At 37.9% G+C, this 26,171-nt stretch overlaps 1 protein-coding gene across 1 annotated transcript in view; it reads right to left on the bottom strand.

The window, feature by feature from the left end:
• Nucleotides 1–26,171, bottom strand: part of adgrv1 (adhesion G protein-coupled receptor V1) — a 96,929-nt gene that overhangs the window by 64,042 nt on the left and 6,716 nt on the right. The window contains exons 2-28 of the mRNA XM_077714886.1: nt 20,287–20,474; nt 20,056–20,205; nt 18,729–18,824; nt 18,419–18,523; nt 17,764–17,877; nt 17,459–17,689; nt 17,049–17,386; nt 16,696–16,966; nt 14,716–15,042; nt 14,196–14,372; nt 13,896–14,119; nt 12,996–13,028; nt 12,186–12,312; nt 11,905–12,090; nt 11,576–11,756; nt 11,345–11,508; nt 9,209–9,332; nt 8,857–9,114; nt 7,963–8,089; nt 6,926–7,149; nt 6,102–6,836; nt 4,759–5,132; nt 2,242–2,421; nt 1,996–2,176; nt 1,721–1,914; nt 1,507–1,636; nt 1,168–1,248 (exon numbers count right to left, since the gene is read on the bottom strand). Coding sequence (XP_077571012.1) covers nt 1,168–1,248; nt 1,507–1,636; nt 1,721–1,914; nt 1,996–2,176; nt 2,242–2,421; nt 4,759–5,132; nt 6,102–6,836; nt 6,926–7,149; nt 7,963–8,089; nt 8,857–9,114; nt 9,209–9,332; nt 11,345–11,508; nt 11,576–11,756; nt 11,905–12,090; nt 12,186–12,312; nt 12,996–13,028; nt 13,896–14,119; nt 14,196–14,372; nt 14,716–15,042; nt 16,696–16,966; nt 17,049–17,386; nt 17,459–17,689; nt 17,764–17,877; nt 18,419–18,523; nt 18,729–18,824; nt 20,056–20,205; nt 20,287–20,474 — 5,520 coding nt within the window. The remainder of the gene's footprint in view (nt 1–1,167; nt 1,249–1,506; nt 1,637–1,720; nt 1,915–1,995; nt 2,177–2,241; nt 2,422–4,758; nt 5,133–6,101; nt 6,837–6,925; nt 7,150–7,962; nt 8,090–8,856; nt 9,115–9,208; nt 9,333–11,344; nt 11,509–11,575; nt 11,757–11,904; nt 12,091–12,185; nt 12,313–12,995; nt 13,029–13,895; nt 14,120–14,195; nt 14,373–14,715; nt 15,043–16,695; nt 16,967–17,048; nt 17,387–17,458; nt 17,690–17,763; nt 17,878–18,418; nt 18,524–18,728; nt 18,825–20,055; nt 20,206–20,286; nt 20,475–26,171) is intronic.

Raw genomic sequence — 26,171 nt, 5'->3', positions numbered from 1 at the left:
CCCAGGCGTTAAACAATCGTCCAGCGGGCACTGCGAGTTAATTCATTCATTCATTTTCTCAACCGCTTATCCTCACAAGGATCACGGGGGGTGCTGGAGCCTATCCCAGATAACTATGGGCACCACACGGGGGACACCCTGAATCGGTGGCCAGCCTATCACATTGCACAAGAAGAAAGAAAACAATTCACGCTCACACTCATTCCTAGGGGCAATTTAGAGGACAAGACAGGTGGGTGGATGCACTTGTCTGCCAATCACAGGTCCAGCACCAGATGAGTCGAGCACCGCCAGGTGTGGCTCAACTACAATCACAGAGCAATTTAAGTAACCCAGAACTTGACCACGTCAATGGATCGTCTTTATCACTGTAAAGTATCTTCTCGCGCTACATCCTTGTTTGTCTCCCATTGATCGCTGATCTCTTGTTTTGTCCTTATGACCTCAACCACGACCACACATCTTCCGTGGTTAAGGCGTCAGCCTCACAGTTGAGGGTTCAATCCCTGGTGGGTTCTGATTGTGTGGCGTTTGCATGTTCTCCCTGCGCTTGCCTTGGTTTTCACCGGCTCCTCCGGTTACCACCCACGTCCCAAAAACATGCAGGGTAGGCTGGTTGAACACATTAAATTGCTCCTAGGTATGAGTGTGAGCGTGAATAGTTGCATGTCTCCTTGTGCTCTGCAATTGGCTGGCCACTGATTCAGGATGTCCCCAGCCTGGTGCCCAGAGTTATAGCTAGGATAGGCTCAAGTATCCCCTGTGACTTTAGTGAGGATAAACAGTGTAGGAAATGAATGAATGACCAATGCTTTTGCGTCTTTCCATCTTCACGGCACTAAAAGCGCTTTGACACTGTATTGTCATCCATCTACTGGTGACACATCATCGTAATAATAAAAAGACTCTGCAGGGAACCCATTAGTTCCAAATGAGTTCCGTCCTTACGCTGGCGACAAAAAACTAATTTCCACACCAGTCAGATTTCACATCTAAATGCTTAAAAAACAAAAAAATAAAATATTATAACAAATCGAGTTGCATTTAATGGGAGTGTGCGGAGAGTTGTGTCTTAAATGATGTCCTTAATTGCACCGCTTGAGTGACTGGAGAGAAAGGGGATCCATAAAAGCCATAAAATTCACTTAAAAATACCCAAACACTTACCATGATGGAGAAAGGATGATGGTAGGAAATCAAAGTCACGCTCCCCACTACCACTTTCCTCAACATGCAGAAACTGATCCACTGGTGGATCACAAATCGGGATCACAGGCGAGGACGAAAAGGGATTCACAGCAGGATTTTGCATCAGGAGAGTCAATATCAAAAAGACAAGGAAGGTTGCAAAGATAGGAACGTAGAAACGGGATTCTAAAAGAGCAGTCTTAAAGTACAATCAGAAATAACTGCTAATAATCAAGTCAAGTCTTGCAGAAACCAACAAAAGAAATGTAAAATCAACACCAAATTGAGAAGAATGTTATGTAATTACTGTTTTCTCACCTCCTCCATCCGCATTGAATAGTTCCACTCTAAAATTCTTATCTAGCTCTGGAACAAGATTGTCATTGATCCTGACAGAAATGAACTTTAACCTTTCTCCTGGGAGAAATTCCAGCATACCCTCTGAATCCTGACCATAAAACACATAACTATTCTTTTACAGTCAATCAGATGAAATGTTGTCTATATGTTACATTCAAGTGCATAAACTGACCTCATAGTCTTCAGGGCTGGAAGCTGTGAAAGGGGTCGTCCTGTATCCCACTGTGACCCTTCCCAAAAGGCCTTGTGCCCTGGCCACTGGCAGACGGATCTGCCCATCTTCCTCTCGGACAGTGATGTGTGCGGGTTCTAAAGCCGGCAGGATTAATCCCTCGCCTGGAAGATGATCTTGAAACTGTAGTAAACCTACAAAGAGTAGAAGTTCATCATACTGTGTGTTTCTTGAACTGAGAATATAACTGATTTAAATATATAAATGGTATATACCATAGGGGTGGTCACTCGCTGTTACTCTGACCGTGTTGACAGAATTAGAGGGGTCAATGCTAGCACCGCTAGCAGGAGTTGAGCCTAGTTTCCCATCACTTGAGCTTGCCGATACTAGTATAACTTGAAAGGTCTCTGCTAGCTCAGGGAGGTTGTCATCCAAAACGAAAAGGTTGAGGACCTAAAAAAAATGTGTATAACTGTTTGTCTGAAGGTTTTAATAAACGGGGAGCCATTGTCACACACCTCAGAGCGCTGCCCATTCATGAAAAGCACAGCTCCGGTGGCATTCTCAAAATCTCCATTTGCTGGCGTCGCACTGTCCTCGCCATTCATTTGGATGACAGAGTAATTAACATAAACTTGGTCCAGGGATCCTCGCATCCGTTCAATCACACATGAAATAGTTGAACCCTCCTCAGTGGACTGTGACAACAACAAAAAGAATGGAAATACAATTAGGTGATTCCAGAATTGGAGGATATTTAAAACTTTAAAGCCATTGAGTCTTTTTATTCTTCTGCTGTGAATTTAAATGACTTCAACAGTAGTAGTAGATATCCAATCCATTTGAAGTCAAAAGTGTGAAGACTTTCCGGTTGCTGATCCAGTGGACAAGGCAGCAAAAATGTTTTCATGTTTTTTAAAGCATGAAGACGGTCAAACTTGTAGATTAAGGCTGGCTTCCGTGTGAACCCTGGCACTTTCAGGTTATCTTTGAATAAGAATGTCCGAGAAGGCATCCTCTTCCAAAAAAAAACAGCGCCACACTCAGCTTGCTGTGACTCCGCTTTTCACCCGAAACTCGTGTTGCGTGAAAAAGTGTTGCCCTTCGATATGAGTGAGTGTGAATGGTGTTGACTGGATTGACTAGAAGACGCTCCAGCACCCCTCGTGACCTTTGTGAGAGTAAGCAGTATGGTAAATGAATATATGAAAGATAATACGGACAAAGCACGTCCGTTTAAAGATCAATACAGGACTCCTACTTTATTTTCTTAATATGACATGATTACATGCTTCATGATACAGTTCGAAACCTTAGTGACTTAGTCAGTAGTAAGTAACAGCTTGCTAAACAGCTAACTTTTACCCCTGAGAAACAATTAGTATTATTGCAAGTCAGCTACTGCGAGTATGCAAAGTATCTGATAGTGACAATAGAACATTTTGCTGCTCTTCTTTAAAAATCAAGCATTTGACATCTGGGAATATGTAGCAGAAAATCTGAAAATGTAAGGATTATTTTGAATTGAATTTTGAAACCATAATGTTTTCCAGTTCTAGCTATGTAGCAACTGGTTGACTGAAGTAACTGACATTCCAAACCTAATTCCAGCACGTTAATAATGTGATTTAGAGCCTACCTCCTGTTTGATGGAATGTCATCCCTCAACCACCTGTTGTGCTTAAACACATGAGAAACAATACGTAGGTTTCCAGTTCCATGGATGGAATCCTGGCGTACTTCAACAGAAATGCCCTTGAGCGGTATGCACCATCTGCCACACCACCTGAGACCAATTGGACTAAAAAGGGAGAGCGTGGGGCATTTTGCAATCAGGCATGAAGACTAATGAAATATGCAAGACAGGCGTTGCCAAAAAAAGTGGGATTCTGTTACATGTGTAATGTATGTTTGGTTTCTATGTAAAGATAGCTGAATGAAGGCAGTGACATGCCTTTGCAATTCTTAGATAGTTTTTATATATATATATATATATATATATATATATATATATATATATATATATATATATATATATATATATATATATATATATATATATATATATATATATATATATATATATATATATATATATATATATATATATATATATATATATATATATATATATATATATATATATATATATATATATATATATATATATATATATATATATATATATATATATATATATATATATATATATATATATGGCTTTTGTTTTTTTATTGTAGAAAGGTAGGTTTTAATTGTCCCCGTGTTTCTCATGTCTCAACCCTTCATTTAATCAGCCTTCTTCAGGCACATGTGTCAAACCCAGATGCTCCTTGGTGTTCCCGTTCATTCCCCCTTCCTTAATTTCATAGTAGTGAGGTTGCACTTTATTTTAGCATATTGCTTTTAGACAAACAAAAAAAAAAAAACTGTTTCTGACCACGACATATACACTAACTCCCCCAATAACACTGAAACCATGGAAACGCAGTAACTTCCTTGCTACTGTTGTAACTGCTTTGATGTTGTTTCATGAATTAATAAGTCACTGTCATTTTGTTGTATTACCAAATATAGCACTGAAACAAAGGAAAACAACCATCCTAAACAGTTGAACTAGGTCATAAATGATAACATTGTTAACAGCCAAATGACAGTATGAAGGTGACTAAGCTCTGTTATGATTCAAGCAATTTTAATTGAGTAGGGCTCATTATTTTATAGCTAAATTGTGTGGTACGCTGAAATAATTTAGCAAATAAAAATTATATCACTAAAAATTGTGAAATCTCTGATATAATTTACATTTTTGGGTTCTGTGAATGTTTTAGGCGGCCCGGCGGATGAGTGGTGAGCACATCGGCCTCACAGTTCTGGGGTTCTAGGTTCAAAGGCCAGTTCCGATAAATTGGATGTCTACTTGTGATAAAATCAATCAAATTCATAGCAGAAGGATTTTAAGAACCACATAATTTGATGTACTTTCTAATTTGATGCACTGTCAATGGTGTTAGGGATAAATATGGTGCACTTACGTCAGGTATGCAACCACCGGTGAACCCAAAAAGTCCATTGGCATTGTCACTCTTCATGACTCGTATGATGCCTCTGGGCCTGGGGATGGCCAAGCGAGCGCCACCGTACGCTGCCACCAATTGCAGGTAGAACACCTCCTCACCCTCCTCTTCATCGTCATTTTTTACTTCCACAACGAATGACTTTTGGTTCTCTTGCGTCTTGTAGCGAAGGTATCCCGAGATGATGCGCAGGTCAGTTTTGGCAGGCTGACTGTGAAGCTCATGTATTTGGCTCCGATTAAGCTTTGTATGGTATAAACGCACATCTTGTAGAAGGCCTGTATAAAGTTCTTGACCGGAAGGATCAGATCCGATGAATATGGAAGAGGGACCTTGAGGGGATGAGAAGAAAAAAAATGGGCAATCGTTTACATACTTAACAGCTGCTTGTAATTTTCCTAATTTAGCAAAATTGTGTAACCTTTTCTTGACCTTCCAACAACTGCTGGAAATCCACAAAACTGGGCAAATACAAAACTCTATAAAAAAAAAAAAAACGAGCCACTGAAAGACAAAAACAGCTAATGATTATGACTATTGGTTATGATTGAAGTTAACTAAAGAGCCTTTCATAGTATTTCCACCTCCGGAGAGCCTTCAGTAAGTGCGGGCTCCCACTATTGTCTCTCGCAATTAGAGGAAGAAAGAATATAAGAAGATGCAGACTGCTTCCTTTGAGCGGTAACAATATCCAACTGGGCCTACTCAAGCGTTGGGAGACTCAATAGTTAAGAACAAAGACGGTTGGTTGTTGAGTGTTATGTCTGGCGTGTATGGGCAGACTTGTGGTATTTCCAGCACACCACTTCAAATAGAATAACATACCCACTAAGATTGTCACAATTGCTTCAATTTAGGGAACTGTTTTGCATCCTGACTCTGACCGTGGTGCTGAAAGTGAAGTTTGGAAAAACAGTGGTACATACCTCTACTTACGAAATTATTTGCTTCCAGAACTTGTTTCATAATTTGACATTTTTGTAAACAGAGCAGTAATTAATATGTAAATTCTCTAATTTGTTCCACGGTCTTCAAAAGAATTACCAACTAAACCCTTTGAAAATGATCAGTGTGCCAGTGTTAGGTTTCCAGAATTTTGGGGATTTTGTAACTTTTGGTTTACCTTGGTATTTTGTTCAATTCCTGCCTTTGTTTGCACTTTGTTTTGTGGTCTGCTTTAATTAAGCTATTTACTATGTTGTCATCTTTTGGACAACTATGTATATACACAGGATAACATGTTTGCAGAGAGGCAAAACAAAAGATTCTGGCCATAGTGAGAAAAGTATAGAGAAACTCACCATCAGCAATGCCTTCTCCATTGATACTCCTCAGACCACCAGGAATGGGTTTTCCATCCAGAAAGAACTCAACAATCCCATCATCCACGATAATAATAACATGTAGCCATGTATTGTCTTCCACAAATTTGTCGGCAGTGGCCTGAGCCACTTGAGTATTATTTGCGCCTCTCACTGTGTAGTACAACTTTACTGTAACATGAGACTCATTAGTGTAGACTTTGACACCATAAAACAAAGTGCCGTTAGTCAGTCCTTTGGAGACTATGAAACCATCAGTAGCTGCTTTTGGGACCAACCAAGCAGAGAACGTAAAGTTTCCCGGGACAGGAGGCGACTCTTTGGGTGGGATAATCCCGTACGCTTGGGGAGCTCCGGAGAAAAACCACGTGTCTGTTGCAGAGTGATGTCTTCTGGCACGAGGCCTGAGCTGTACCTGGTCTTGGAAGGATGCTAGAAGTAACAGGTCATCCATTACAGGAAGACCACCTGGAAAATGTCCTGATACAATTTCCCAGGCCACCCGCACATCACCAAAAGTGCCCTGCTGTCGGAGAACAGTAAAAGATGTGAAATCCGCCATATCATCCTTTGACAGTACGTCCTCCGCTACTTCTTGTTCCAGATTATTGTCAGCGATGGCAAAAACACCGTATGGGTCGTCATTGAGGGGAATGATTAGTGATACGCTCAAAGAACTCTCAGCAAGTCGACCACCATCCCCAGGGTAACCACCTTAAAAAATAAAATATAAACATACCAGATTACCTGACAAAACATTGTGATAGAGAGTATATACCCAGATTAAATGTTTCCCAACTCACCAGATATATTTATCAGCCTGAGGACAAAACCCTCATTGAACTCTGGAATTTCATCTGCAATGGCTACCAGCACAATTGCTTTGGTATCTTCTCCAGTAGTGAAAGTGATGGAGCCAGATGTGTTGGTAAATTCTTGACTTTGCAACAAAGGAGTGATGGAATCATTGGCATAAAGACGCCAGAAGACTGTTACATTTCCAAAATGACCCCGTGCTCGTAAGACACTGAGGAGAAAAAATAGTAACAACTAAGTCAGAACGTCAATGGCTTTAATAGAGGAACATTTGCATTGTTTTTGTTTTTAGTTTTCAATACCAACAGCCACATGTCCTATTAAGGGTTAAGTCTTTATTGGACTTTGGTGACTGTATTCCTATATTAAAAAATCTTAAAAGTGTCATTTTTACATTGTGGCGTTCTTTTTTTAATTAAATATTGTATTTTCCAATTATGTTTTGCTCTACTAGTCAGTAAACTAAAGATATATTAAATAAATTAATTTTGGGATATTTATGGGCGACATACTGTGTGTTTCAGTCACTTTCTGTTAATTATGGGGCATTTTCTTTTACATTTCTGTGTCCCCATTTGTTGACTTTGCGTCACTGTCTTACATGCTGTTTATTTTGGTCACTTACTGATGATTTTGAGGTACTTTCATAAGGAGTTTAAATTGTGGTCACGGCCTCCATTAACACTCAAAAGTATTTTTTAAATGAAAATAATAATCTTTGGACCAAAAAAGAGAACACACTCACTGTAAGCCTGGAACATATTCTATGAGAATTAATGCTGTCACAAGGAAGGGCAAGCAACTTGATTGGCTAAAATTGCACCAGCATTGATAACATTTCTGCCTCTATTAGCTTACTACTAGATCGATGGTCTCGTATGTCCCGTTAAGATCCAAGATTTATACTTTTTTCCAGACAGTCAACGTGATTAGGCAAAACAGGGAACACACCAGTTTGTTAACCAGTCAATCAGAGTAATATAATAGAGTCCTTGTATTTAGTTATTCAGAGACAGTTTCTTACAAGAAGTTATTGTCTTTCCCCTCCTCAACTGTCTTTTCCGTTTGTTGTAGTGAGAAAATACCATTAGCATCATCGTTGGCCTCAATGACAACGACAGCCCTGTCTGTGCCGTACACCACAGTATCGCCTGTAAACATAAAAATTCATACATGCAGACTTCTCATGAAACAATTTAGCTGTCAGACTCTTTAATAAAAATGAATGTTAAGACCAAATAACAAAAGACATTTTAGACATAAATAAATAGGTAATAAATAAATAAGCATGTTGCTGAAATATATATATATATATATATATATATATATATATATATATATATATATATATATATATATATATATATATATATATATATATATATATATATATATATATATATATATATATATATATATATATATATATATATATATATATATATATATATATATATATATATATATATATATATATATATATATATATATATACATACATACATATATAACATTTTAGACATAAATAAATAGGTAATAAATAAGTTAATAAATAAAAAAATAAAAAAAAATATATATATATATTATTTTTTGATTTTTTATTTATTAACTTATTTAGTGCCTATTTATTTATGTCTGTGTCTGTATTCTCACCATGTAACAACAGTGAAATTTCCCAAATACGGGATGAATAGATTCATCTAATCTAAAACAAGATACTCATACAAAGCTGTCAATAATCAAGTTCAATACATTGCTTTAAATTTAGGTAACCTAGATACTATTTCTTCATTACATCATTGGCTGCCATTGATGGCAAATGACATTTAATACGATTGACTGAAAAGGCTGAAAGAAGTCAAAATAGATTGGACAATCATTGGCGTCAACGGCACTGAAACAATCATCAGCCACTCACCCGTAGCATTGTACAACACAATGAAGAAGCTCTCGTCAGTCTCTGGTATGTTGTCATCTTCTATAGCCACTGAGATGTTCTTCCTCCATTCTCCTATATCATACACCAAAGTGCCATTACTGGGAAGGGTGAGATCAGCAGGTGACGTGTCACCGTATTCCACTCTGTATGCCACACTGCCGACATCATCTGCTCGCCCTGCCCGCAGAACACTAAAGTTGGCCACGTCACCTTCCCGAAGCCGCACAATGGCAGGTTCTTTAAATGACACAGGGCGGGGGGAAATAATAGGAAGAGTTATGTTAAGATAAACGGTATTCTAACAACATATGTTTGATAATGAAACTCCTACCTGAAAAATAGATGGGGTCATCATTTTTGCTGATCTGAAAATTGGCGGTGAGCCTGTTTCCTAGCCTTGCTCCACCACTCACATTCAGCAGGGTGATTGTGAAATTTTCCAGGCTTTCAGGAATCTAAGACCAAAATATATTACAAATGAATACAGTGTTCCCTCGCTACTTCGCGCTTCAGCTATCGCGGACTCAGAGCTTCGCGGATTTTTTTCAAGAATTTTTTTTTTTTAAATTTAAAGATATTAAGTAAAAATTATAAATTACATCATTTTACAAGAGATAGAAACAAAATATTCAATAAGAATTAGTAATTGCATCAAAGAAATGGTCAATAACATGGTGAGAGTTCAGAAATCGCATTGATGACGTCATGGCTGTTTACAGGCGCATCATCACCGCCCAAAAAAACAATGTTCACAACTCCCAATAACGATGTTTCTTGCGTGCAAAAAAACTGCAGAAGATCCTCCATACGGACTACTATGATGTTTTTGCTTGATGGTGCTTTTGTGCACGTGTTAGATGTTTCTTTAAGCATTTTTGAAGGGGCACCCCTACTTCGCGGAAATGCACTTATTGCGGGGGTCCCGGTCCCCATTAACCGCGATAAGCGAGGGAACACTGTATATAATTACAGTTCCTTTATAAGAGGCACAAAATAATTATATACCAATTTAACAGTTTAGATCTCCGCTATGCCATTTACGCCAGATATTTATATGCCAAAGATTTTTGAAATACTCCTTTTATGTTTTTTTTGTATTATGATCTTTAGTCAAAATTGTAGATGAAGTGAAAAGGAAAAAGAATAAAAGCAAGGAAATGACTACATAGGCTACTTAGAGGTCCACTGTTACCTCAGAAAAACAGTTTTAATTGCAAAGATGTGAGTTTTGATAATTTTATTTCAATAAACCTTGATGAAATTAATTTAATAAAAGTGTAAAAACCAGTGTTGGAACTAATGCCCTTACATGTGTTACATTACATAACACAAACTACATTTTTGCTGTAACTTCTTCTGGACTTGGATGAATGCATGTGAGACACACTAGGCAAAAACATTGTGCCCAATTCCTGACACTGCACGCAATGTTTTAGAGCATGTGAGTTTGTCTGTTATTTACAGAGGTCTCTACTTCTCTCTCTCTCCCTTCTTGGGGTCTCAAATTGGTCAGAATAAGCCAATCAGAGAGTTTGAGAGAGTGGGGAAGGTCTTACTGGTATATGTCTTACTAACAGACATACAAACCCAGTTCACACACACACACACACACACCAATGTTTAAATGTTTAAATAAAAACACACTGAAGTGGTAAGTGCATTACACTGAAAGTAGAGGGTTTTCTGGGTGGAAACACGAACATCACGGGAGGTGCCGCAGCCTATCCCAGCCAAATATGGGCAACATGCACCGGAGACCATGAATTGATGGGCACCCAGATAATAATATTTTAGACAGTTTAAAACAAATAATAATAATAATAATAATAATAATGTGGTTTCTTTCATAATTGAGTAACTGGTAATGTATAGAAATAATAATACCAATAACTCTTTACCTTTCAAAAGTAACCTGAACAACATTGTTAAAAACTTCTAATACAATAAGCGGCATTACAAAATAGTCACAACTTCATTTACGAAGGGAACACCCAGTGTTGTAGGGACACAGTACATAAGCTAACTTATCGGATACAAAACAGGGGGTTAGAAAAGACTAAGGAAAGGATGTGTGACAAATGGCCCTTCAAATTGGAATTAAGCAGTAGCAAAATATAAAAGTGGTTACCAGGTCACAAAAAGAAAACCACATTTTTGTGGAATGCCATTTGCAGTTCAATTCGATTGTAAATTCAGTACAAATGCCTGATCACAAGCCAATTTAAATCACTTTAATTGAGATGATTGTGTGGAATGTCCTTTTCAGTTTCAATTCAATTGGAATGTCATTACAAATTCCTGATCACAAGCCAATTGAAATTACTTTAATTGACCTAAAAGTAAAACCTCAGCTATACAATTTCTGTTCTGTCATGACAAATGTTCATTTGTCTTTTTAAATATTGTGACAGCCTTCTGATTTTGAAGAAAACGATGAAATGATAATGACTTATTCTTTTCACTGTACCTCATCAGGTAAAGATTGGAGAGTCAGGTTTTTCAAGAAGTCCCCCTCCTTGAATGTGATGTTTCCTTGGATAGGCGCAACATCTCCAGATGCGGCTAGCTCCAGAGACCATGAAACAGAAACTTCTCCAAAAAGCCCCCTGCTCCTCTCCACAGAGTATGTCACTGGGAGTCAAAATATACAAGGATTTTGTATCTTGCAAGTTCATTTTAGTGGACTACTCCAAATTACCTTTGTATGTCTCGTTGCCTTTGCTTTCACGGATGACCTGTGTTGCTCCTGATTGGCTGAATTCTACAACCCCAAAGGGGTCATCATTTCTGCGCACTGTAACGTTGACTTTCCGATGAATTCCGATGCGACTGGGAGGGGTGCTGTGGCTGCTGAGTACCACTGAGAAAGTCTCGTCCAGCTGAGCAAAAATACAAAGGCATTTGACTTACCAATATTTCCAGTTCTTTAGAGCAATTTGGCTTATAGTTCTAGACCAAAAAAATGGTGAACCTACCAAATGAGAAAGCAGACTCACTTCCTTTACCATTAAAAAAAGGGTTACTTACTTCTGGTACACCATCAGACTTTGCCACCAGTGCCACCATCACTTCCCTCTCGCCTGGTTTAAACTCCAAAATGCCCGTGGGTCCGAAGAATTCGGAATTGCTTGCAGGCATGACGTCATAACGCACCAGCTGTTTTAGCAGCTGTCCCTGGACTCTGACCACATGAAGCTCCACAGCCTCACCCTCCTGGAAAGGGATAGGATTATACTTGTCAAGTCAAGTGGAGAAATAAATCTTTTTATAATATTGAATCAAAGTTTTAGAGGGTTTTTGGGGCTTACATTGATAAACCATGGACCTCTGGAGGATGGAGAAAACTCAAAGACTCCACCAGGATCATCATTTTCCATGATGATGATCTCTCTAGTGGTAAAGCCAGCTTTCAAGATCTGGTTTTCAACATTGCTCCTAGGACACAATAATGAGTAGTGCAAGAAAATGTCATTTAACCTCATCTTTACATGACAAATATTTGAGCATTGAACTCATTGCCTGCAACAATAAACGTCAAATAAATTTAAATTTGACGAATGACTGTGGATGTACATGATTGGAGTCATTGCCAGCAGTAGACAACCAATTCATCTTCCCTGGTACTTATTCTGTCTCTCTTCAATCCTGCATTACCATTGGCACCCAATTTTTTGGACACTTTCACAACAAAAGTGTACTGCTCAAAGGTAAAGTTTACCACTTATAATGATTTCCAATACATATTTCCTCTGGATTTCTGGTGATGAGGCATCACATGAAGGCTAACTTAGGAACAAAATAAGTAAGACGGCATGAAGCACTCCAAATATCCAACCACAGCCAAGCAACACCATGCATACTAACTCCAACTTTTAAAGATATAACATAATCAAATCTCCGTAAATTGAAGTAAACCACGTGAAGAAGATTCTCTGTTTAATTACCAACCACTAATTTCTTTTGGATTCCCTCTTTTCACACCAGCACTAAATTCCTAATGCCTCTCATTCCCACATCAACCAAAGACCCCAGAAATCTTGAAGTGGCCCTTTCTCTGGAAAATAAAGTCCCAGTTCAAGCTTCACCAAAGGCCCAGGTTCACCCCACTCTTCACTTACCCAAAGAATACAATAAAGCGTGCAGTCTCCACCCTGCAGAGAAGGCGTGGGAGAAGAGAAAGTCGTGCTTCCTATTAGGACATCCACACATAATGGCAAACCAAATGCCTACTTTTCGCATGCACACAACATCATCAAAGTAAGTCATACCAATATTCAAAAAATGTCTGCTAAACATTAGGTTGCCACTTTCTCAAAATACCTGATTTTATTTCTTTTTTCATTTATTATTAAACACAAGACATCCAATCCAATAATTGAATAATCGCTGCAAGTCAAAATTGATTTGATATTTCTCATCATCAGCACTTATTTAAAATTTTTTCATTTTTTTGTTCTTTTACCAAAAACCACAACAAATACACTTATACTCTCCAATTTTTAACTTTTCTTGCTCAGCTGCTTACAAACTGGGAATGAGTGTCCTTATAGGCAGAACAGTTTAAATGTGCCATATGGGATTTTTCTGTAAATATTAAAAATTATGTTGTGTGTAATAATTAATATAATTGGTGAAACAATTTTACTCTCAATTCTATTGAGTTGGTATTAATGCCCAAAATCAATTAAAAGAAAGCATGAACAATAAAAAAAAAATCCATAACATCTAAAAGGAAGTTACATAGCTCAATAACTTATATAAATTAGGGGGGTGGCAGAGACCACAACATATACTTGAGTAACTTATTGGCTGTCATTGACAGTGATAGAAGTCCACTCTATTTACAATGGGGGGGCTATCAGTAAATAAACAAACCTAAATTCAAATGGATTAGACATCTAGTCGTGATAAATTGATTTAAATTCACATCAAAAAGATAAAACGCCACATTGGACATCTATCAACATCATCATTGGCAATGAAAGAGTTAACTATTTTTATTTTTTTTTTAAACCTACCTATCCAGGGTAAGCAATAAGGTTTCGTTGACTTCTGGTGTTTTATCAGCCTTGATAGTGAAGTTGATGGAGGCTTCGCTTTGCCCAGACATGAAAACAACAGAGCCGTTGAGAGGTGCTAGGTCACTTAAGGTTACGTCCTCATGATTTGCTCCCATCGGCTTGAGGGTCCAGAACACAACAGCCTGGCCATCGGTACCATCCCGCCGGAGTGGGAGGCTCATCTATGAAAAACGATATGACCATAAACTGCAATATAATACAAGATTGTTAGCCGTTAGTCTCAAGGGGGAATCCTACCATGTTAGAATGGGCATCTTCTGGTTCGTGAACCACCAATGTCGTGTTACTTGTAAAACCAATTTCGCCATTTGCAATATCAGGAGTGACTGTTAGGGTGAGATTGACAGGTCCCACAAATCTGGGACTTTTTGAAGGAATCAGGGGAGTGATGTCATCAAGCTGCAGTGCATTCAACTTGTGGGGAAAAAAAAACAAAATATTAAATTCCAAACATTTTCTCTTTATAATTATATATATATTCAAATAAATAAAAAGACGCATGTAGTAGCTAAATAGAGAAGAAACATGATACAATGTGCTTTTCTGATATCTGCTACTTTCTGGTTATAATAAACACTTTGATATTTCTTGCAAGGATATTAGAAATGAATTTAAGGCTGGATTTGTAGAGTGGGAATAGGACAGGAGGTTGCCATGACGGCTGACCTGATGTGAGTTGCTTTCTAAAACAACTCACATACTCAAAAGAGACACTTCAAACTTCAAATGATTCAGACTCACATTCTTTTCAGGTTACCTGTATGAAAAAATGAGCTCCACTCTGCAGAAAAGCATCATTCCTGATTGGCAGTACAACATGGACCATAGTTTCATGAGAAAAGACAACATTCACAGTCCTGTTAACATTTAGAACCTTGTCTCGGGCCAAAAGTGGGTCTAATGGACCAGCTGGAATGTACAGGGCTGTTAGACTCATTGAAACTTGGCCCAGCATGCCACCGTCCCTCAGGAAGTTCAGTGACAGGAAACGACCTTCGGGTTGGCTTTTAATGCTTTGCTCTTTCTCAGAGTTGAAGAGAAATATCCCATAGACATCATCACTGTCCTGAATGTAAAACACCATCTGAGAAAAGAGTGGATGAGGTCAGTAAGTGTATATTCGGCTCAAAATCTTATCTGAATCAAAAGAGTGGGCGATTAAGTTTGCTACGGAGTAAAAAAAGAATTATTCTAATGCAACAAATGAAATGCGGAGGTGAAGGATTGAGAAAGCTGAGGAAAACAGACCTTTGAGCTAATTTTAACCATTCATCCTCTTTAATTAACTCAACCGCAGTTGTGATGACTGTTTTAATTAGGGCCCATTTCTTTCTGAGTCCTGCATGCCATATTTTGCATCATGTGTGAGTCACAATTTTGTAAAATATGTTGAGAACGAATCTTATTATGATATTAGAAAGAAAATCTACCTTTGTGAATTGTTTACACATTCTGCTAAGAGTAGTCAATGGGCACAAATGGCAACCAGATGCAGCACTTCTTCAAGTGAACGTGAACATGTGTGTGTGTTCATGTGTGACTAAAGATTAAATGCAACAGCACAAATCAGACTTAAATCTAACCACTCTTTTCCCACAGAGATATGATGAAAATAAAAGCATACAGTAAGAGCCGACCACAATTTCACTAATGCTTGGACAGACATACTATCACTGTGCTTTATGTCAACCACATGAAAGAGAAATATATGGAACGATGTATGCTACCTAGGATAGTATACAGAGTTAAACTAAACCCACATGAAAAGCAATAAAAAACCAAGAGCATAGTGGGGCGATTGAAATGTTACGAATACTATGGGAATATTTCTTGGATTTAAATAGAAGAAAAAATGTCCATCTTGAAAAAGGTTGGCCTGGTTGCCAATTAAATTCCAAGCTGGGTGTAATTCTTGAACTCCTTTCCAAAAAAACTGTCAACTAGGAGAAGTTGACACATGGTCTAACATTGCCTGAAAAAGGTTCCCCGAATTTGTTAACGAAAACAATTGCTTACAGCTGCCTTTGTTAGTTGGCTATTGTCAAAGTAGGCATCCCAAAAATACAAGTAAGAAATGCATTTGGTGAAAAGAATACACAAGTAATGAGTAGGTTCTGTATATTGGGAGTTTTTTTCTTTAAGAAAAAAATCACCATGTCATCTATGTTAACTGTTATTTTCATACAGAACTATTATACCCATTACATAAACATATTAGCACAAAGAAAATACATCAAAACCCTCGAATTACGATGAGAAAAATCTGCAGATATTAAACATCACATGTCCAAAAAGACTGAAAGTCCTCTAGTTACTGGAGAAAAAGTCTAATTTGTAGAAGGAAAAGAAAAATGTAATCTACCATAGCTCAAAGTAGCAGTGCAACCATAGCGGTTCTTTTTCGGAAATCCCTTAAGTAAAAGTAAAATGTATGGTGTGCTAGAAAGAGAGGTAAGAAGAACATTTTCTCCCAAAAATCACTCATATTACAGCATTACTATCTACCTCTGCGAATAACATAGGCATAACACTTCAGACTGTTTCCACATTAACATCTGAATTTTGTCTGCAGTCATCAAACTGAGTGACATTTTTCAATTGGGCGATATATCATACTGTTTCATGCATGCAATTATACAGGGACTATGTTGCAAAGACTCCTAATATTCTCAAACTATGATCCATTCCCCCTCTCTCCCTCCTCAGCTGTTTTTTTGTTTTGTTTTGCTCTACTGACCTCCATGGGTTCGTCCACTTCAGCATCCCCAGTGACGGAGTGTGGTAGCAACCTCAGGACAAAAGCTTCTGCCTCTTCTGGTAGATCATCTGTTACAATGATTATTGGAATCACAGCAGTTACCTGGCCAGGGGCAAAAGTCACCACCCCTGACTCAGGGGCCAAGTCGTCAGATACTGGCTGGAGGACACTTGAGTTTCGACTAATGGACCAGTTGGCAGACACTTGGCCATAGCTACCTCCATTTCTTGCAATAACAAGGCCTTTAAATCTGGGGGGAAATACATTACAATGAAAACGTGTCAGTCTACTGGAATGTCATTGTCCCTTACGATATAGTGTGTGTCATTTACCTCTGAATCAGATCCTCATCAATACTGATTGGCTGAATGACGGCACTATTGCTGATTGATAGGACGCCGTGAGGCTTATCATTAGGCTCGATGGTCACGAGAACGGAATTAGGTGAAACTAACACTGCATCTCCTTTGAGGCTCGCCTCCAGTAGGACCACTTGAAATGACTCTGCAATTTCTGGCACTTCATCATCTGTAATATTAAATAGCAGCCTGGTCTGGTAGACAAATGGAGGGAAGGTGATGGTCCTAACCGATTGCAGGTCGAGGAAGTCCTCATCAGGTGTGGCCTTGACCAGACCTTTGACATTTGAAAGCATATAATCCACACTGACCTGGAGATATAACATGGTCTGTATTACAAAGTGGTGAACCAAACACTTTATTTACTACGTTGACCTAAGTACCTCACTGTCAACAGAACCGACAAATGGCCCGTCCACACTTAATCGACCCCGTGTCACATTCAAGGCGATGACTCCGGCAGACTCTGTAACTGCCAGAAAGGAGTGTGAGAACCTCAGTGGGCTGTCATTACGCCGGATCCTCAGGTGAACACTACTGCCGTTGGGCCTGAGGAGAGCTCCGCCTGCTACGCCTGTGAGCCGGACTGAAAATACTTCATCGTCTTCTGGAATCTGTTCCAAATTAACGAAACGGTTGATCAATACGTACTGCAACCAATTGATCACTGGTGGTTGTTGCTAGTTACCTGATCATCCTGAATTAGGATGTTGAAGTGAACAACAGAAATTCCAACAGGAATAGTGATATTTCCTCTGTCTGGAGAAAGGTCCTCTAAGGCAGGATTGGGACCTCCTGAGACCTGAAAGAGAAAAGTCAAATATACATGAGTGCACGCAAAATTAAGATTGTCCTGTGCATCGTAGTGTCCCACTACCAAGACCACACAATCCGTGACCATGACTTGCCAGACACCAAGAATTACCGAGACCAAAACAAGACCCAAGTTGTTTTTTTTAAAAATCTTTTTGGACTCATGCAAAACCGATCTTGAGTGTTCCAAAACAATACATTACATTCTAAAATTGCTAAAATTTTCTGAATAATCCAGAATCGAGCGTTGCACTCTGAGAGCTGAACAGATTACCAAATGATTACAATGATAATATTTATTTCAAATTTTGAGCAAAGATACCAGTGAATGTACGGAGCATAACACAGTATCCACGACTACCAAAAAGAATATTGAATCTGAAGGTTGAATTTTGGGGCAAATATAATACATGAATATCATAGGCGGAAAATAACAGTTTATTAAATATCTGTAATAACTGTAGTGGCAACGTTTACAATACATTTTGAAAAACGAATGGAATAGGTAAATGATTTATATGTTAACTCACCTCAAAATTCACAGTCACTGTTCCGTATGTCCCCTTTTCTCTAATTAACGTGAGAGGCACAAACTGGTTGTTTTCTTTTTTTTCATCAACTACGACCTCCTCCGTCTGGAAGTAAAAAGATACATGACGACAAACTAATTAATTTGACTTCATACATAATCTATTGAAGGGAATCATTTAAAGCAATTTGTCGTAGTATAAGATTAATAACAAAAACATATGCTTGCCATCACGTGGATGCTAGCTGACAAACAACAGTTTAATAATATTTGACTAGAAGACTCAACTAGGCGATGTTGGATTTTCTTACTGAGTTGAAGGCAATGATTCCGAAGGCATTGTCGTTGGAAAGGATGGTTATAGTCGCTTTGCTGGGTCTTCCCAGTCTCACGCCGTTGGAAGAGCTCTGCAGAGCAAAAGCAATTGAAAAAGTTAAGGCAGGGTTGTCCAAACTTGCCCACAAAGGGCTGCAGTGTGTGCAGGTTTTCATTCCAACCCAGAAAGAGGACACTTTTTCACCAATCCGGTGTCCTACAAGTGCAATCAGTGGATTGCAGTCAGGTGCTTCTTGTTTTCTGCAGAAATCTCATTGGTCAAAGTGTCTGTGCTGGATTGGGTGGAACAAAAACCTGCACCCACAGTAACTAAAACTTGAGCGAGAAATTATAAAAAGTAACCATGTTGAATGCGGGCCCAATGGGCCGAGTGGTTAACGCGCTGGCCTCATAATTCTTGGGTCGAGGGTTCAATCCCAGGTGGGTCCTCACTGAGTGTAGTCTGCGTGTTCTGCCCGGGTGGGTTTTCGGCAGGCTTCCTTCCACATCCCAAAAACATCCAGGGTCGGCTGGTTGAACACTCTAAATTGCCCCCTAGGTATGAGTGTGAGCGTGAATTGTTACCTTTCTTCTTGTGCAATGCGATAGGCTGGCCACCGATTCATAGTGTCCCCTGTGTGGTGCCCATTGTTATCTGGGATAGCCTCCAGCATCCCCTACGACCCTTGTGATAAGCGGTTCGGAAAATGAATGAATGGATGTTGAATGTGAAGGATATTTTGTACACACAACCTTCCCCATCTTCCACTTTGGTCAACTGATGGGGCAGCAATGCCCAGTGTAGACCTCTGAACTCATTATTTAATCTTGATAAGTAGAAGGTAACTAAAACAATGGCTTCTCGTTGTGAGGCATGAGCTGTGAAAGTCATTCTCTTCAGAAAGATTTATAATATGTGCATAATGAAATTTTGTCATCATATGTTGTTTAAAAACATATTCAATTTCAAGAATTGCATGCTTTAATTTGTAACTGGGTTTTAAAAGCAAAGTGTTGTCTTTTAGACGGGACATTTCAAAGGTGCTCTACTCCTGTACATTTTCCCCCACCTTGTTTTACCCTGGCAAAAAAAGGCTTATGGAGGACACATCAAAGAATCTAAAAAGAAGGCTTAAAGCGCTTGACGTCTTCTCCACAGCACAATTGCTTAATGTTAAGGTTTATGAATAAGAACAGTGAGAGTTTGTAGCAAGGATGATTGAGGTGTACAATAAGGTGATTAACTTAGGTTAGGTTAGATCTTTATTTTATCCCGTAGAGAATAAACTTATTACCTTATAACCAAAATAATGGAGCTTTTACCTGTAGTGTGAGGTTAAAGGTAAATGTCTCATCTGCTTCTGGCAGCTCGTCATCTTTCACTGCAATGAATATGGTCTTACTGCGTTCAGTGGACAACAAAAAGGCAGCAGCTGTGACAGCCTCAAAATCTCCAGTGTCCAGTCCCTCCAGCTAAAAATAATAATAAAAACAGTTCACTTATACGGATGATTTCCTCATTTTTTAAAGCATATACTAAAGTGCAAATCCTACCAGAACCAACGCCGTGACATTGACTGGATCTCCCACTCTCTCCACGACCAGTCGGACAACCGCTGTGCTGCTCTCGTTGACGACAAAATCTGTTCGCCCCGAGAATCGAAGAATTGCTGATTCTGATTTTGTGCCAGGGACAGACAGTGCCAAAAGCAAACCAGCCAAACGGAGGAAAGTAGTCATCCCTGTACAAAGAATTGCAAAAAAAAGAAAAAACAATTTTGAGATTTTGGCCTTGGACCAAATGAATAAGAACAATTAAAAAATTATAAGAAACAAATATTAATGGGTTTCCCGACTTTTTAGTTCTAAAAAAATATTAAATGAAAAACAAAATAAGTACAAAATGGTGATTGTATTTTTACTTTTAAAAAAGTAATAACAAAAAAAGAGAATATTTCCTGTTTTTTAAACTAATATTATGCATTGAAGAAAATAAAATATATTTTAAAAATATCTAAAAGAATATTAGCTGAAAACTGTGTGTTTTGACCAGTTTTAAGGTAAATATTCCTCTGAACAATTCATTTACTATGAATACCAGGTTTTATAGCCATAAAATACTTTTTGAAGGTTAGATTGATTCCCACACAGCACTACTGAAGGCCTAGGTGTCAAATGCACGGCCCGCCACTGTACAACACAAATGATAGGTTGCATAGATTAAAGCAGACATATGTTTAGAAAAATAGCCCATCTGGTCATGATAGTATAACAAACTGATAATATTATACTAATAATAATTCCAACAACTGTTTTTCTCGTGCTGTTAAAACTGCAAATGCACTTGCTGTTGACTATTTTTCTTCACCAAATATGATCAAATCACTACTTCGACTTCAATGCATTGCTAGCTAGCCAACAATCCTCATTCCCCCCTCTAATTATCCTTCTTCCTCCAATGAGCGTTGAATCTCCTTAGGCCCAAACGTCTCCCCCAGAATAATCCTGCTGGATGGAGCCGGTAAAACAGTTGTCATGGTTAACACAACAACACAACGAAGCATGACAAATGAGTTGGAGCCAACTGAGGACTGTGGCCATTCTCCTTCATTCATAATCTGTGCAACACAGAATTGCCAAGATTAACATCAAAACATTCTTTTGATATGATGATCATTTTCGCCCCATTTCTCTCGGAGTTCAAAGGCACTGGACGTCTATGGCTGTCGATGGCAGTGAATTAGTTAATCAGTTTAATCTTACATGGTGATTTTGTGTGCACAATAGAAAGCTGAGTGGGGAAGCAATCAAAAGAGGATTTAAACCAGTGGGTTGTGTGTTACCCTACAAACAGACTAAATCCTGTTATTAAACATGATTTAATTAAATTCCTGTCATTTTACTTTTACTTTGGGATGTCGCAACATTCCTCATAGATTAATAACAAAAGTATTAAATTGCTTTTCAATTGAAAATGTTGGTCCGATACAGAACAAAAAATCTATCAAAATATATTTCAGGATATCTACGTAATTATCTACTGGTACTTGGTAGTAATTTTAACTATATTGAGAAAGTATTTTGTGAAAAAACATTAGGATTTGGTTTTATTGGTTTTGTTAGTAGTAGTATATTTAACTAATGTATACTGTAGTAGCAGTAGTAGTTGCTACAGTCAGTATATTGTGTCCTCATCTCCGGCCCTGTGCCTGCCCGCATACAAAGTCAGGTGAGTGAACCTCTACAAAATCAGGCAGCTTCCAATGTCAATTCATGAAATAAAACTAAAGCCAATGGAACAGTAGCAAGGTCCTTAGATTCAGAGTTGTAAGTAGCATTTGAGAATGCTATCGTACATCAGATCTCTTGTTGTCAATGGCAGCTCACGAGTTAACCATTAACATAATATTATTGATAATGATGATGATAATAGCGGCCCGGCAGCTGAGTGGCTAGCGTGTCGGCCTCACAGTTCTAGGGGCCATGAGTCAAGTCTTAACATATAATTAACATTAATAAAAATAATAATAATAATAGTAATAATAACAAAAATAACAATATAATTATTAATAATAATAATAGATTAGAGTAGATAACTAATATATTCATTCCGTTTTCATGAAATTCCACTATCACAGTAACAAGAGGGTGAGTATACAAACAGGAAAAGACATTTTCGACATAAATAGCTAATAAATAAAAAATCCATATATATATATATATATATATATATATATATATATATATATATATATATATATATATATATATATATATATATATATATATATATATATATATATATATATATATATATATATATATATATATATATATATATATATATATATATATATATATATATATATATATATATATATATATATATATATATATATATATATATATATATATATATATATATATATATATATATATATATATATATATATATATATATATATATATATATATATATATATATATATATATATATATATATATATATACACAACATAACTATTATCTTTTTCAATCATTCTTTTGGTCAAATCTGAGTTGTAGAAATTACTGAAAATTCAAGAAACAAGAGAGATTATGTTCTTTAAAAGAGCATATAAGCTTTAAACTGCAAATGTAAATCATTACCCAACACTACTCACAACCACAACTTGCTCTTTTTTTACAAGGCAAAAATCATAATTGATCATCTTAGATCAATCAAAACAGGTTCTCTGGAATGCCCACTCACAAAAGAAGGGTGGTCTATGGACCATGAATCCCACAGTCCCTTCAATGCCTGATTTAAAAAAAAAAAAAAAAAAACAGATGCTGTGTGAATGGCGCCAACCGGTTTTACAATTAGCGGGGTATTTTTGTTGGGTTGTTTTGCGATGTGCTAGGCATGACCCCAGGGGTTACAGGCAGACCAAGGACCTGCCTGTCAAGAAGATGACATCGTGGTGTGTTTGGCTCAAACCTCTAACACTTTCTATATAGATTTAGCACACAGAATTGAGACATCTATACACACCCATGCGTAAGAGGTTACGGGTTTCGCAACCCTTGTTGCCAGGGCTTGAGAATGCTTTCTCATTAAAAAAAATCTTGGTAGAGAAATTCTTTGAAACGCATAACACACACTGTCCATCACTAGATGTAATGGATTGTTAAACTTTAGCTTGCCAAATAAAACACCACATTTAAGGAAAGCGCCCACGGCCCAGCTTCAAAAGTGACAGATTCTGTGATCTCACTTGTCTTAATCATTATTATCTTTATTCTTGTGCCTCCTTCTTTCAAGGAACACACACAGTGTCATTAAAGCCTTGCCAAATTAATGACTTAATGACATTAAACAAACTTAATTACCTAGAATGCAAATAATAGCACCCACTATCCATAACACAGGCACCACTATACTCATTGAAAGTCTTTTAAATTAAAATTGATAAAATACTACATAGGCTTTACTGTGATGTTTATTTCTATACAACCAAAATGAACAGGATCACGTCGCTAAGAATAGATAACACATAAAATACAATCCTTAAACTACACATAATCGTAATTTTCAAAGGTGGATGTTTAGCAAAAAAAAAGTGAATGAAAATGTGAAAAGCAGTGTGGAATTTCTCAAGAACAGCCTGAGTCTCAAAACCATATTTTGAGAGACTTTTCCTTATTTCCAAAAGTTTTGGACTTTTCTCAGACTCAACATTTGATTTAAAGAAAGACACTTGGTCAAAACAAAAACAAAACAATAATAATATTAAATTGATCATTATTTGTGTTGCACTGTAAAAAAAAAGTATGCGTGAAAATTGTTAACGTATATTAATGGAAAACATGAAAGTCAAGTTATAGTGAAGTTAGTGACTTTTGCCTTGGTCTCTTCATTAAACCTTGTGAGTAAACCACTGTTCCCGGCCTCCCTGTTTCCTTGCAATTAGGTCCATCCCCGTTTTCCCGTCTGCACATCCGCACGAAGTGACACTGGAATTTACAACAACAGCTGTCCAATCAATTTGAAGTGAGAGGGAAGGCCTTCCAACTTCAAATGGACTGGATGTCTGCTAAAAAAAAAAATCATACATTCATTTGAATCCACAGCAAAAAGATAAAATGAGCCAATTCCAGAGACAGTTTCCAAGTGGATTTTGGTGGGTGCTTTGTGCTTTCCCTGCAGGTTCCCCTTCTTAAAACGTTGCTGTCATATATGTTTTGTCCAACATGAAAATGTGAATACCCAAAATCAGTAGAGACAAAATGAACAGAGGTGATGGATTAGGCTTTTTGCTCAAAATCCCTTCTCAGCAGGTCCACTGATAAGAACACTGAAGACGACATGCTGGTAATAGGGCCTGCTGTGGCTTGACCCTGTCAACCTTTCCTTCTAGTTTGATGAACACAAAGTGCCGCTCTTGATGACTAACCCTCACTTAGTCACTGACCTACGAGATATCCCAGTCGCACACGCCGAAGAGGTGTCCGGTTGCCGGGCAGCTCTCGAACTTGTGCCGAAGATGACTCTTGGGTTTCGCTTGACAGCGGCCAGTGTGTCGTAATCTATCGCATTCATTATTCAATGGCATGCTTAGACTTTGCGGATGACTGTAGTAGTTAAGTGTGACGGTGGAGTATTTTAGTTGCCTGGTGAGAGCTTGACAGTGGATCATTCGAAATATGTCCGACTTCCGAATTTATAGTGACTAAAATTAGATGTTGGAGTTTGCCTTTTGGTGTCATTATTTCAACGAGATCCAAGTAGTTGGAGGTTTTGAAGTGGAATACGATACTTGTATTTCCCTTTTGGAAGAGGGTGTGTGTAGGATATCAGTTTGTAGAGTTTAATCAAGGGCTTTTCCATGTGGTTTTTATAACATAAGGCTGCTACGGTTCAGAGATGCCTATGCAGAACACTCTGTGGTCACTTAAGACCACAAACTAGCAACATACGGACTGACTGCATATCTTTGTGTACATATGTATTATGCAGTAGAATCATCAAAGTCAAAACCCCTAAATGTGGTAGAATTTTTATTTTTAACTCGTAGCCTGCAACGTTTCACTGTCATTGATGACCATAGATGTCAAATCCATTTTGACTGTGAGAGGTAGCAGTGAAGTGGAATTTTGGTAAAGATGCATTTGAAATCAGCTGGGATAGGGTCCAGCACCCCCTGCGATGAATGAATGAACCAATGTATTGTATTCTTAGGGGAAAATCTGTCTCGACATATAACCATTTCAATATACAAATATTTTTTTTGAGACGAATTCAATTTATATATAGAGTTTTACCACTGGGCGGCCCGGTGGGGCGAGTGATTAGCGTGTTGGCCTCACAGCTCAGGGTCATGGGTTCAAATTCAGGTCACGTCCACCTGTGTGGAGTTTGCATGTTCTTCCCAGGCCTGAGTAGGGATCCTCCAGGTAGTCCAGTTTCCTTCCACACTCCAAAAACATGCATGGTAGGCTGATTGGACACTATAAATTGCCCCTAGATATGGGTGTAAATGTGTATGGTTGTCCAGGGTGGGGGAGCCTCTGTAGTGGAGTCAGCTGAGATAGGCTTTAGCACCCCCCAAACCCTCAAGACCCTTATGAGGATAAAGCGGTTCAGAAAATTAGATGAGATAAGATGAGAAGTATACATAGGTATATATAGTATAGGTATATTAATTGACATGAGGAGCACCCTAATATATCAAACCTGCCTAAGGAGAAACACTGAAGCATATTCTGACCTTTTTTACCACTGATCTTGTTACACCCAAATTTAGACTCTTTTGTGTCATATTACAAACATATTTAAGCCATTTATTTGTTCTTGAATTATTTTGAACAAAAATTTGCAGAAAAAAAACAGGTTTCTCCTGAGCAGTGAGGTAAAAATTCGTTTTCTGTAGAAATTACGTGAGGAAGCTTTGTTCGTC

The sequence above is a fragment of the Stigmatopora nigra genome, chromosome 4, assembly GCF_051989575.1.
Source record: "Stigmatopora nigra isolate UIUO_SnigA chromosome 4, RoL_Snig_1.1, whole genome shotgun sequence".
In the NCBI taxonomy this organism is placed as follows: Eukaryota; Metazoa; Chordata; class Actinopteri; order Syngnathiformes; family Syngnathidae; genus Stigmatopora; species Stigmatopora nigra.
This window is presented reverse-complemented; position numbering and strand designations above follow the sequence as displayed.